The following is a 14,276-nucleotide window of genomic DNA, read 5'->3' as shown; positions in this document are numbered from 1 at the left end:
GGTCATTGTAGAAATCTATTGCCATCGATTATTTATTTTTATTTCTTTTCACTAAATATTTGATCTACATATTTCATTTATTTTATTTTTTAGATTTTTAACACCACTACCAACAACTTTGTACGTTTACTATTGATTTTGATTGTCAACTACTCAGTTTATTGATTGAACAACACACACATCAGCTTTTTGGCTTTCTTTGTTTTGAAATCTTTGAAAGCTCTTTCAACTTCGTAATTGACCATCAGTGTTGAATGGCGTAAGAATTCTAATTAGTTTGTCAAAGAACTCGATTCTCACATCGATTGCGTTTGCAATTTGTTCGTGTTTCGCATTTTTCTTATCTGCTTTTGAAGTCCATTAGGCATTTGCTTCTTGCTGTGCCCTGACATTTATCTGCCTGTAATGTCTGCACCTTTTCAATTTGAAGAGCATAGTCTGTTGACATTACAAGTCGTTTGACACAGCCTTGATGTGCAGGCAATTTGTATTTAGGCTTTGATGTTTTGCTTTTAAGCTTGCTTTTAATGCAAGCAATGCGTTATTATCTTTCGATAAGAAAGAAAGTCAAGCATACTTGTAGGCGTGTGGAGTTGCTAATGACATGTAATGGTTTCGACTTTAAAAAGCCACGTTACTAGTATGTTTTATGGTAATCTTTTTGGCATTGAATGAATTTAAATTTTTTATATTAATGACTTAGATCGTGCCCTGTTTAACATGATGATTATGTTTCTTAATAAAACTCATTCATTTCCCAGAACACTATCAATGTTTCTTCTTATTTCCTACAAGATTTATTTCAAATATGTTAAATATTTTACACACATAAAACATAGAATTATATTCTAAGAAATAAATAAAAAATAAATAAATATGGTTTCCTATTATTAGAACGACTAGAACTTTTCTGATATTTCGGAAAATATTATAGTCAAATAAAATTATTATACACACTATATTGCGAACCACTGAACAATTTAGAATTGAATTTAAAAAGGCAAATTGTCGAGTTATTTCTAAAACAAAACAAAACCGAAATATATTCGGATTCTTATTGTTTCCTATTATTAGAACGAAAATAATGTTTGTGGTATTTAGAAAATTATTTTAATTCAAAAATTATATTTCAAGCCACAGAACAATTTAGAATTTAATTTAAATTAGAGAAATGCTTTCTAAAATATAACCCCCTTTATTCGAACAAAAACTATTAAGGGAAAATTAAAACATTGGCATGATATTTAGAAACAAGTTTTTAAGCTTCAGAATTAAATTCCCTATTTAAACTTGAAATTTCAATAAATGTAACAATAGGATTTCTTTTCTACACTAAGAAGGAATACCTTCTGGTTACTTGGCTCACTAAACTCAGTACGCAAGCAAACTATAATTGTTATTCCTAGTTGACAAAAATAGAAAACGGAGCTCAATGTCGTCAACGTTTTATAGTTGCCATTTAACTGACACATTTAAGAGCAATGGGCCTATTTAATCGTTTACCTTGCCTTGCCATTTAATGAACAGCTAGAGTTTATAAAGCTATGCACTAAAAGGGAAAGTGCAAAGGTTGAAGGAGAAGAAGAAGAAGATGGCAGCGCACTCACCTTTAATTATCACAAGAAAGATCAACACGACAAACAGCGTCCACGACGACGAGTCCATGTCCTTGGATTGTTGTTTGCGTTGTTTTTACGTTGAATAGGTTGGTTGCTGTTGTTACTGCCTTTGTTGTTGTTACTGTTGTTGTTCTTGTTGTTGTTGTTGTTGGTGTTGGGGGAAAGCGAAAGTGGCTGAATATAGTTGTTGCTGCAACAAAGTGCTAACTGACTGACACTGTCGCCTTGTCGCCTCTCCGACTGGTCGCGCGTTGCCTTCTCACTTATTTTTCTTTTTATTTTTTTATAAATAGACAATGCACCGTTAAGTAGTTGGGCGCACGTTCGTATGATTAACACAATGTGACGTGACGGGTGAGCGCGAGAGAGAGAGAGAGTGAGTGAGTTGTGAGAGAGAGGGGAAGAGTGGGGAGTGGGTCAGAGAACAGCGAGTTCACAAATGTCAACAACAACAATAATGGCCAACGCTCGCTATAACGTTCGCCCGCTCTAACACACTCAACGAACGCACTCACGGCCTGCCGCACACCTCTCTCTTGGCACTGCTCAGCACTGCTTATTTATTTAAAAATTGTTGCCAGTTTCGTTTCGATTTCGGTTTTGTGGGTTTCTGTTGGATTTTTTGTTGTTTTTTGGGTGCGCGGTTTACTTTTGTTAGCGTTCTCTGTTTGCTTTGGCTTTGATTCGTTTTTCACTGCGGCAAATGACAAACAAAATTATGCTGCAAAATGTGAAAATTATTTACGCACTGCAATTTTCCGCGTCCATTTCAGCTTACTGTCTGTTTGTTTGTCGCTCTGCCGCCTCCCTCTTTATACTTATATATCTATGTATATACTAAATAGTATTCGTGGGCGCGTTCGCTACTTTCTCGCTCTAATTTTGATAAACATTTGTTTAGTGAATTTCTTAATTTTTGCTCCCGCGCTTCTCTGTGGCGTTTTTCATGGGTAAATATTTGGAACGCGCGTGGAGATGCTCGGATGCTCGTTTCTGCTCCTATTTTCTTTGGTGGTCGCTGGCTTGGTTTAGTTGCTCGGCTTTCTTGGTTGGATGCGCTCCTATTTATTGCTGACTGGCTTTGGCTGGTCGGTTTTGTTTGCACTGCTTGTTTTTTGAGGTTATGAGCACGCACGCTGCTCTGAAATGTTGTCAGATTTAATTTCCGGTCTTCTTGGCACGCATCTCGTGAGGGTTTTTGTCTTCTTTTTTGTTTTTTTTTGGGCTTTTTGGCACGCACTTTTGCTTTACTCGCTTTGATATTTTATGTGTGTTCGAGTATATAGAGTTTTAGTTTTGCTATAATTTACATAATTTGCACTTGTTGTTGTGTGTTGCTTCTGCTGTAATTCTTCTTCTTTCTGTTATAGCTTAAGAAACCATAGGTAGCAGTTGTTCAGTTATATATCGTTGTTTCGTTGACTGTTGTGAGTTGTTAGCTGAAAACATAAAAAGAGTTTTTTAAATTGAATAAATTAGCTTACACACACAAATTGTTTATATGTTTGGTTTTATAATATAGTTTTATTTGCATTTGGTATCTATAGTTTTCTTTGTATTTTTTACTTAAAGTGTAAATAACGCATTTATTTGCAAGCAAAGCTATCTTTTGAACAAACTTTAGGGCTTAATTATGTAGTTTCAGCGATAAAATAATTTCTGAGAAGGACAGCTTGTCGCGATAAGCTTCAACACCCATCAAGAGATCGCTTACGGCGCTTTATTCAAAGCCACAGCTTAATTGGCCCTTTCTTCCTCTCTTGGAAGTAATTGCTCGGTCCACTAACAAGTAAACAGAATTTATACGAGTTTTTCTGGATGAACTCATTGAATATATTTCTGAAACCACCAGCTTTAATACTTCAATATATTTCTAAGAAGAAATTGAATTTGCACCTCTGCTTTATACTTATCGAATTGTTGGCAAAACTCACTTTATTTTGGGTTTCATAAATTTAAAAACATTGCTTTGAAGTTTCAAAGCAGAAACCACAAGACAGTTGCTAGTCGATTTGTGGCGAGCAAACCACAAAGGCAGGCAGTCTCACAAAAACTTAAGTTGACTTTAACGTTTAATACAAAAATAAACTGTTAACCCTATTTGCTGGGCTTTAACCTCATTTTGGCTGCCTTTGTTGCCGCCACCAAGCCTGCTTTGTCACCTTGGGGCGAGTCATCGTCAGCGCCATATTTTGTTGCCATCATCGTTGTTGTTGTTGTTGCTGGTGCTGTTGTCGTTATTACTGTCGGCCAAACCCACATTGATTAGTTTTTGTTTTCGGTCAACAAACTTGAGTAAATTAAAACAATGAATTTGCGTAAAAACCGCCAACGCCGAGCACACAGAAAAAAAAAAGTACAAGAAAAAACACGAAAAAAACCAAAAGCACATAGCGCCCAAATTAAAAAGGCATGAAAAATAACAACAGGCGGCAACATCGGCAACGGCATCGGCGTCAGGCAGGCAGGCAGGCTGGCAGACTATGGGTGTGGCAATTGCCGAGAATGTGGGCGGTTGTCGAGAGTCTGCGGCTCTTAGCAGCCGCACGAGAAATGCAGTAATTGAAATACATGCGGCGGCCATTTGCAAGAAGTGCGAAAAAGCATAGCAGCCTTATGGGCGCCCACCATTTTGAAAAGCGTGTAATTATTTCCTTCCTTCCCATTTGAAATATTTTCGCTAAGCAGGCGAACATTATTTTTGCCAAATTCTATTTAAAAACAACTAATTTTTAAATAAGTGTGCAGAAATATTTTATGAAACACATTTTCACATCTATAATAAATTTCATTCAAATTTATTAAAGTAAAGCAAATTTAATTCAGTTTAATTATTGTTATTGATAATTTCGATCAAAATCCATAATGAAAAGTCATTTCATTACATAAATAACTCGCTTAAGTTTTGGAGGCTTTTCAAATAATTTTTAAATAAGTGTGTAGAAATATTTTATGAAACAAATTTTCACATCTTAAATAAATTTAAGTCAAATTTAGTAAAGCAAATAAATTTAATTCAGGTTAATTATTGTCATTGATAATTTCGATCAAAATCCATAATTAAAAGTCATTTCATTAAATAAATAACACGCTAGAGTTTTGGGGGCTTTTAAAATAATTGAAACAGCCGCTTCGTCCTGGGGCCTGTCTGTTCGCTTTGCTGTACGCGTCAGCTGTTTGTGTAATTAGAAGCTTTATTAGTTATGTGTGCCAAATGGCGCTGCACACCACAAATAAAAAAGAAAATGAAAGAAAGCAAGGTAACAGCAACAACAACAGCGACAACAGCAGCAACAGCAAAAGCTAAGGAAAGAAAAGTTTAGATTGTGTTGGGAGCGGCTGCTCTTGTTGCCTGTCAGCGTTGCTTTTGCCCTTGTCGCGGTTAATTAATATCAAGTTTAGTTTGCGCTGTACAGTCACCCCCTCAACCCCTCTCCCCAGCCACTCACACACACTCTCACACTCACAGACACACACACAGTCATACATAGTCGGCGCTATTTGTTTGTGGGGCAACTGCGGCATATAAGCTGGCAGGTAAAAAGTTTTAAAGTCAATTTAATGCATCGCTAATGATGAGCAAGAATGTGTGTGTGTGAAAGAGTGAGTGAAGATGAAAAATAAGAGTAAATACAGCGGCTTGCCTCAAACACACAAAACACAATGAGCCTTGAAATTGAAAGCGTTTTCATCCCAGACGCCATCGCGTTAAAGTTCAGCATAAAATGTTTGCAAAATAACAACAACAACAACTTCAGAAAGGAGAATGGGAGTATATGTGGAGAGAGTGCATTGAACTCTCTAGCTCTCACTCTCTCTGTCTGAGCCACTCAGGTATCAGGATAGTTTATCTAGTATTAGGTAAAAGCCAGAAAGTAGTGATAGTTGTAAATATCCTTTACGAATTGCAAAATTTTAAAATGTGTCTTTAAAGCAACTAAGTTTTGTAACTGATAAGTAATTGAATACGTTGAATCTGAATCGATGTATCGATGGTTATGAGTTAGAGTTCTTCAAACAGAAACTATTTGAACAGAGGGACAAGAAATTCCAATACAATACCATCTTCATTAAGATATTTAGCGAAATCGCGAAATAACTGTTTAAAGGAATTCGATTATTTAAGGAAACAAAACAAACTTAGCCCAAAGACCTACTTAGTTCCGTAGTTCCTTTCAAAAAGCTGGTTTTTAAAACTACTTCGGACCAAACCGAATTGAACTGAACACTAAGTTTGGTGTGCCTAATGCTTGTGTACTAGCGGCTCATCCAAGCTTGTATACCCCCTCTCTAGAGGATTGGGCGCGACAAAAAAACGCGCGCATAACTAAGTTTGGCCACCCCACCCAGATTTCGGTTCGCCGATACCCTTTACTGCCTCACTGTCCTTTCACATGCGATTGCATTTTGCACACATTGCTGATCAATTTGGATTCACGTTGTTTGCATAAAGTTGTGTATTGGGGGGCGCCTATAACGCGCCAAACTGCTTTGAGGCGTTTTTTATCGCGCGCAGTCAGTTTGTTTGGCAATCTGATTTTTTCTTGTTCACACGCTCGCCTACTCCTGCATCCGCAACACGCTGCTGCACAAATTTGCGTGCCAAGTTTGGAAACTAGTTTACAAAAATCCCTCCCTAGGTAGCCAGTTGGCTGAACTGAGCTGAGCAGCTTAGCTGTGATTCGCAAAGGACGAAGATATGCAGGAAACTTTTCCTGTCAGCAGCACAAGAAGACTCTCTGGAGCTTTTTTGGAATGCTCATTACATTGTAATGCTTACTTTAATTTGCATATTTTAATATGCACATAATTGTGAATACTCTCGATTACACAGCTTTTGCCTGCGTTGCACATTAAATCGACCGTTCGGTGCAATTATAAGGAAATGGAAAATCGCAGATAAATTTAATAAAGTAATTGAACGAATTTCATTAATTTATGTGTGCGATAAGCAATTAACGAAATAAATAAAATTCAATTAGTTAAATGTCTTATTCTTTGATTTATTAAGCTTACTCATTTGAAGCATTTATTTAAGCAGTAATTTATTATTTGCAATTAATTAACTGATGTCATAATTTTCAAGTATCTTTCTTTCAACAAAATGAATAATTTGGATTGCTCTTGGGCTCAAATATTTCATTTAATTAATAGGAATAACAGACCATAATTAAATCAATTGCAATTATTTATTATTGATTGATTTCTTGTTTAATAAAAAAATAGAATAAAGAATAAATATTAATAAATACAAACTAATTATTGCTTACTTTAATAACCAATATTAAGCTTACTTATTTGAAGCATTTATTTAAGCAGAAATTTATTATATGCAATTAATTAACTGATGTCATTATTTTCAAGTACGGTCTTTCAACAAAATGAATAACTTGGCTTGCTTTTCGGTTAAAATATTTCATTTGATTAATAAGAATACCAGACAATATTTAAATCAATTGTAAGTATTGATTGATTTATTTGTTAATAAAAATATAATAAAGAATAATTATTTTTAAATAAAAGTTACTTATTGCTGGATATAAAAAATCAATATTAAGCTTAATTTAACATTTTCAATTAATTAATTGATGACATCATTTTCAAGTGTCTTTCTTTCAACAATGTCAAGTTATTACCTTTAATATTTCCCGCCCACAATTTTTTTAAAAACAGAAAGGCAGTTCTGTCGATCCAAAAAAGAATTTAACAAGAAGACGCTTATCTGGCTTTCTACCCCTGTGGTCTTAGACATTTCCACAAAAGACACTATAAACGCAAAATGTAAGGAGAGGAAAGACATGCCCTTTACACAATATTTCTGTCCGATCTAAAAACTGCTCGCTAAGCCCATCAAACCATCCAGAAACGTGTCCAGAGATGTGTAGATAAACGAAACTTCAAGAAAAAAGCACAAGTAGCTGAGAATATAAGAGAATTAAACAAATGTGTGCAGAACTTAATGAGGACAGATAACCTCGAAAGCTCGTTATAAAAAAATCAAATGAATGAGAAATTAATATTAATGCCACTATTCTTAAAATAAAAAAATCATTTGAATAAATAAATTAAAATGTTAAATTCATTTTCTCCTGCTGACTAAAAGATTCCGACTCTTTCTCTAAGAAAAAACATATATCTTCGCAAATTTGAGTCGCTTTGACAGCAAGGCTGACATGAAGGAGGCAATATATTTTCAAATTAAATTTTATTGCCTAAATATAATCAACTTTTTTGAATGCACCTTTTGAATTAATATTTTGTGCTGAAAGTTGTTTGCATTTCTCATTGAATTTTCAGCTTAAATCACATTTTTGTCATGTATTTTAAGGCAATCTTTTAATTGTAAATGTTATTTGAAAAGAAAATTGATTCACAACATGCTTTTTGCTATTATGTTCGCAGTAATTTTCACTCGACTTAATAAATAAATAATTAAAAATGGCAGTCTGTCACACACACACCCGTACGCACACTTGGCATATGAAATGCCTAAAAAACTTTAGCAATTTAAATGCCAGCTGATGTTGATTTTTGAATGCCCACAGCACGTTTTTTTCCTTCTGTTTCTCATCTCTTCCTCTTTTTTTTTGCTGACAGTCAACGTTTGTCATTTCGGCTGAAAGTTCATTTCCCTAGTTGTCAACAGTTTATAATAGTTTTTGCCTTTGTGCCCGGCCGAGCGATCCGAACCCAGTGCCCGCATTTCTAAAAGGCCCGCTCGCCATTTGTTTGATGTTTTGACCATTTCCCTCAGTCCCGCCCTGTCCATCTCCGTGTTCCAGTCCTGTTGCCTGCGTCTGCGTTTGTCTCTGTGGCTGCAGCTGCAGTCGCAGAGCAACTGTCTATGCTATACTCGTATATCTCTCAATTCCAGTTGGTTTATTTCGTTGTGCCAGGCAAATCTGCTTTGCTGATTAAACCTAAATAATGTTGCCCTGTTTTGTTTCCTTTCGTTCTGCCTTGGCTTTAAAAATGAACAGCTTCTTTTCTCTATATGCATCTATATATACTTATATATCTCTGTATGTGTGTATGCACAGATATTTGCCGCTCTTCTGCTAAATCTGAGACAATTTCCAGGCAGGCTGGCATAGTTTGCTGCATTTGTATAATAACACAGTCGTTGGCTCTAGAGCCCTGGCTACTGGCGCTTCCGTTGTTGTTCACCATGTCCTGTATCCTGGCCACTTGTTGTTGCTGCTGCTGCTGCTCCTGCAGCTACTGCTGCTGCTGCTGTAGCGTTCTGCTTTATTTCCTTTCAGCTTGTCTGCTATCAACAGCAGCACCGTTATACCAACAACAACAGCATATCCAATTTAATTTCTGTCTGGCTGCACCTGCGGTCCCCCCTCGCCAGCCTGCTTGCCGGCCTGCAGTCGCTGCCGTTGTCTTGCTGCCTCCCCTTGTCTTTAGCATTGTTTGGCATGCACCATTTCCTATTTTACATATTCTTTTCATACCCTTTCTGCACACCAAGCCCCAAGGTGGCAAGTCCTGCAAACTACACATGCTTTACGAGCCAGTTTGTTGAGGATATATGTCTGACTGTTCTTCTATTTATCAAGTCAAAATATTTAGAAGAGAGACTTTCTAGTAAACTGAAATAAAAGAAATAATTATATTTGTAAAGAATGGCAAAGGGAGTCGAATTCTATGTACTGGCAATTAGACCGTTTGAAGTAAGCGATTGCCAAGCCTTACTTCAATAATGACTTGCCGGAAACTCGGCAAGCTTGATTGGAAGGCTTTAATGCTTTCTGATAATACAGTCCGGATTCGGCGCCAATTGTCCTTCAGCTTCTTTTTATCATGGCAAAATTTTCGGGCTGACAGAAAATGCAGTCAGTGGAGGACTGGGAAAATTGGTACCAAAACTTTTATGAGAGAGGAATTATGAAGCCATTTATGAAGGATTGTATTATACGTGTTTATATAAAAATTACAAAATAATGATTATTTTTTAATTTTATTCATTCTCTAAAAAAAAAGGATTTAATTTTTAAGCAAAAAAAAAATAATTATGAAATAGTTATTATTCTTTGTTTTATTTTTTTTTTTATCAAATATAAAACTCAAGTTGTTATTTTGCCTGAATATATATTTTAAAGTATGCTTTTTTAGGGGTTCATCGTGGCTTATTGTTTAAGGATATATATAAATTGTATCCAGGAATTAAAATTCAATTTTTTAAATCATGATGAATAAGCATAGAGAAGATATTGGTATTATCCTCGTTTTGTCAAAGCTACTAAAAGTGCATGATTTTTTCGCCTCAAAAAAAAAAAGAATCGTTATTGCAGGGTTCACAAATAATTTATTTATTCACAAATTGGCAACAAATTATAAGTGCATGATTTTTTGTCTTAAAAAACAAAATAATCATTATTGCAGGGACCACAAATAATTTATTTATGCACAAATTGGCAAAACAAAACATCAAACAAAACGAAAAATATCGTCCTTATTATTATTCAATTCATATTATTTTATTCTTCCCAAAAAAATATTTCGCTGATATACTCTGCTCAAAAATTCTGCTATAAATAAGTATTATTCAAAAATATATTTCCAAGTGTATACATTTTTCGACTTGAACCATCTTTCGAATACCGTGCACCTTTTATCCCTTTTGCTTGGCTTGTTATGCCAGTTGTTGCGCCTCGGGTGTTCCGGCTAACATGCAATTAACTTTTCCACTTCCACCTCACGAAAAAATAAAATAAAATGCCTGCATAAATACAAATAAAAATAATATGAAAGGAAATGAAAAAAAGAAATGCAAAACAATTTATGGCAAAAAATATTTCTATAGCGATTTTAATTAAACGTCGCATCAATGACTGAAAAAATTGTTTCTAATGTGGACGCATCAAAGCGCAATCTGGGTGCGGCGGCCCATGCGCTTCTCTGACCCAAATTGTTGCCAGTCAGCCAGTCAGCCAGCCAGCCATCGAGTCAATATGCATTGGCTGGAGTCTATCGAACGGCTGACTGCATCGCATTGCGCCAATCCGGCCGCTGCTGCAGTTGTTGTAATTGCAAAGCACTTGTTGTTTTGGCTTTGCGCTACAACAAAAGCCATCGGCCCACACCCACTAACCAGGCGCAATGTTTTAAAAGAGTGCCAATAACCGCACTTGAAAGCGCGCGCACAAAAGTATGCTGCACTATTTTGCTAAAATGACTTTTAACACTAGAGCCTGGCAATATTTGCATGTGGCTTGTGTGGCTCCTCTGTGTGGGTGTGAGTGTGTTCTGTCGATGCGGGTAATGCCATCTCTTAGTTTGAATAAGCAACGACCATTACAGCATTTAAAGTTTTTTAATGTCGACTGCACAGAAAATTGAAAAAAAAAGTGCATCTACTTGTTTGACGCGTTTTTACTCGCGCCGCTAACAGACGACGCCCATTGACATTGACATATTTAAAAATGCATTAATGCGGAAAATTGCATCGGTGGTTAAAAAATCATTGCACATTTGTGTAGTTTTTATGGAATTTAAGTGCTTTTCAATAGTTCTCATCCACATATGATTGTGAATTAAGCCTGCTGTGTAATTAAGAATTTACTGCATTGCTATAATTAAGTATGATTAAGCGTTTATTTATAAAGCGGTTAGAGAGTATTTAATTATTCGATTAATATTAATATACTTTAAAAGCTGACACATATTAAGGCGCATATAAATCGAATACGACGTTTATGTAGAAAATCGTCCTCAAAACAAGTAAAGTTAAATTATATTTTTTAGTGCGATGGCTTACTTGGATTGGGATTGGGACTTGGATTGGGAGAAATATTTCAAAACATTTTCTACAAAAAAAAAATGTGTTTTTCTTTGTCAAAAATTCGTTTTTATTAATTAATGTGTTTTTCCACTAAATAAACAGATTTCCGAATAGTGAGATATTTTTCATGAGAAACCGAAATGGAATTGAAATTAAAATGATCGTGAAAAGAATGTGAGGATGAATGAATTGTGGTTGGGAAAAATTTCAAAACATATTTTTTACAAAACAGAATTGTTTTTTCTTTGCTAACAATATTTTTTTCCAAATTAAAGTAATTTAGAAACAGATTTCCGAAAGCTCAGGTATTTTTTCATGAGAAACAGAAATGCAATTTAAATTATTGCAAAAAGAATATGAGAATGTCAAAATTGTGATTGAGAAAAATATCAGAACATTTTCTACCAATTAGAAATATATTTTTCTTTGCCAAAAAATGTTTTTCAAATTAATATCTTTTTCTCTAAATAAACAGATTTCCAAATGCTGAGATTTTTTTTCATGAGAAACAGAAATGAAAGTGAAATAATTGTAAACAGAATATGAGAATAAAAGATTTGTGATTTTATTTTGCAAATAAATTATGATAAATAATATTAGCAAATGTATGGAAAATATCTAAATATTTCCATTTATTTAGCGGCCTAATCTAGTTAATTTAACATCGATTTTCTGTTCTCATTAAATAAAAAAGTGACTTTATTTTCTGTTTCTGTTGCAGCTTGCATGCTGTTCTGAAATTCTTTAATACTGCAACTTTCTGCCTCACCTTTGCTTAAATCACTGCGGAATAAAACTTTTTCTTTAGCCTGTCCTGCATTTTTTTCAAAAGATCCGCCAACCTGTCACGTACAATTTTTCAAATCCGTCTTCCTTTTCGCATATTTTTTAACTGATATGCTTCCTGTTCTCAACAGCTATGCTTCGTAGTACTCGTGCCACCGCTGCGTTCCATTAGAATGAATTCTAAGCTAATTTTTACCAGCGAATGACTTGCAAAGCCCCAACGGAAATGAAACTTCAATGCAGTGCGCGACAAATGGACGCTGTCTAGCAGCAACAACAAAAAAAATGAATGAATGCCATTTACACCTGCCCCTGCCCATCTCCTTTTGCTCTGCAGCAACTTTAAAAACAAAGTGCATGAAACATTCAAAAGAGCGACTGTTTGAAAAACGCCTTCAAATTTTATGCACGCGTTTCTCGTCGCATTTCGTCCCGCAACTAACAGCCAAACTTTTTTCTTGTTTTTTGTTTGGTTTTTTTTTCATTTTTTTATTCTTGTGAATGCGCTCGTCTACTGAAAATTTCTTTCGGTGATTTTTATTGGATTTCGTACGTATACGTAATATGAAATTCATAACAGTCCGAAATTCGAACGATTGCGACTGCAAATGCACTTTTTTCTACAACCGAATGGCTGGCTGGCTCGCTAACTGCCTGGCTGCCTGGCCCTGCTGGCTGGCTGGATGACAGCGCTGAGCTCAACGATTTTTTTGATAGGTTGAGCAAGTTGGGAAACGATTTGAAAATCGAGTTGACTGGAAAATTGTGTGGAAATTTAATTTTTACCCACTCTCTTTTTTTTGTAGTTAGTGTGTTGGCAGCAATTTGTAATTTGCTGTCATTTGTAGAGCTGTTATTTCTACTCGACACAACGAAATTTCGGGAAGGCTCTGAATACTTTAGGCCCCACTCAGAAACTACTTTCCATTTGAACTTTTCTAACCTGAGATTTCAATAAATGTTATTTATTTCATCAACAAACAAAGCTGTCGATATAAACAAGAAAATCAATACAATAGGGTTAGTAATGGTAGTAATAATATAAAATTAAAATATTTAAATACACCTAGATCTCGCTTAACACGGGAGTTGCGTTCCTAGAAAGGCTTGTGGTAGGCGAAATCGTATGAAACGAGACATGGACTCCAAAAAAAAATATGGGGTTACGTTCCTAGATTCCTAGACACAGGCACCAGAAAAGTTTTTCTCTTTAAATTTCCACCGTTTTAAAGGTCAAAACATTGTCAACATTAACAAAAAGTTACTCCAAGTATGGAATATTATTCATTAACAGATAAATCTTATTAAAATGGAAAATATTTGTAAGTGTAAAAAATGTTAAAGGAGCTTAATATAAAATTTAAGATCCATTTGGTCCCATTGCCATTTTCGTGCTGAACATTCTTGAAAAAGAAAGTATTTTGCGATTGTAAACAATCGCGGGTCACAATTTCTACCAATATTTATTGAATGTAGCCTCCTTAAGCTTAATTAGAGATAAAATAAACAATTCAAGGCAATGAGAAATTGCTCTCCAATACTGATCACATCGATGGATCCAGTTTCAGCCTAAAATACTCGTAATAGTAGGTATGTTTTGAAAGCGCCAACTTTTATTTTAAAATTCAGATTTAGCTAGCTCTTCCAACAAGAAAAATGAGTTAAAGTAATACGCTTCTTTTTTAAAAATTTTTTTTCTTCTATCGTGTAAGAACAAGGTTTTCGGCGCATTAATTAAGAAAAGGTAGCAAATTTTTAATCGTGTTTGAGCGAGTACGTATTGAAAGAGGTCGTGTTAAGCGAAGGCTAGCTGTAATAACGAAAAAAGATTATGAACAATTCTTTGGGAATTTTCTTTAAATGTTTCTTGTTTTAAAAATAGCGAACAAATGATGTTTAAATAAAGTCAATTGACTTAAATCTTTAGAACAACATTTTGCAATCTGAAGTCCACCACACATTTATTGTTTAACGCACTATTACGCCTTAGAATGGAATTGAGTTGGATTTATTGAAGTTTTTCTGTTAATAAATTAATTGTGATTTATTTAATCAAAGTTTTAATTTTTTGGCCGCAATAT

At 34.9% G+C, this 14,276-nt stretch overlaps 2 protein-coding genes across 2 annotated transcripts in view; one reads left to right on the top strand and one right to left on the bottom strand.

Moving 5' to 3' along the window:
- The window catches only part of LOC115625657 (acetylcholine receptor subunit alpha-type acr-16), a 142,284-nt gene extending 140,347 nt beyond the window's left edge, over nt 1-1,937 (bottom strand). Inside the window, exon 1 of the mRNA XM_030520786.1 lies at nt 1,608-1,937. Within this exon, the coding sequence (XP_030376646.1) occupies nt 1,608-1,665 (58 nt within the window). The 5' untranslated portion in view covers nt 1,666-1,937. The remainder of the gene's footprint in view (nt 1-1,607) is intronic.
- The window catches only part of LOC115625659 (alpha-ketoglutarate-dependent dioxygenase alkB homolog 4), a 184,139-nt gene that overhangs the window by 148,656 nt on the left and 21,207 nt on the right, over nt 1-14,276 (top strand). The window lies entirely within an intron of this gene.

The sequence above is a fragment of the Scaptodrosophila lebanonensis genome, unplaced genomic scaffold (assembly GCF_003285725.1).
Source record: "Scaptodrosophila lebanonensis strain 11010-0011.00,11010-0021.00 unplaced genomic scaffold, SlebRS2 tig00000080-arrow-pilon, whole genome shotgun sequence".
Classification (NCBI taxonomy): Eukaryota; Metazoa; Arthropoda; class Insecta; order Diptera; family Drosophilidae; genus Scaptodrosophila; species Scaptodrosophila lebanonensis.
The sequence above is the reverse complement of the archived record's forward strand: the minus strand, read 5'-3'. Positions and strand labels throughout refer to the sequence as shown.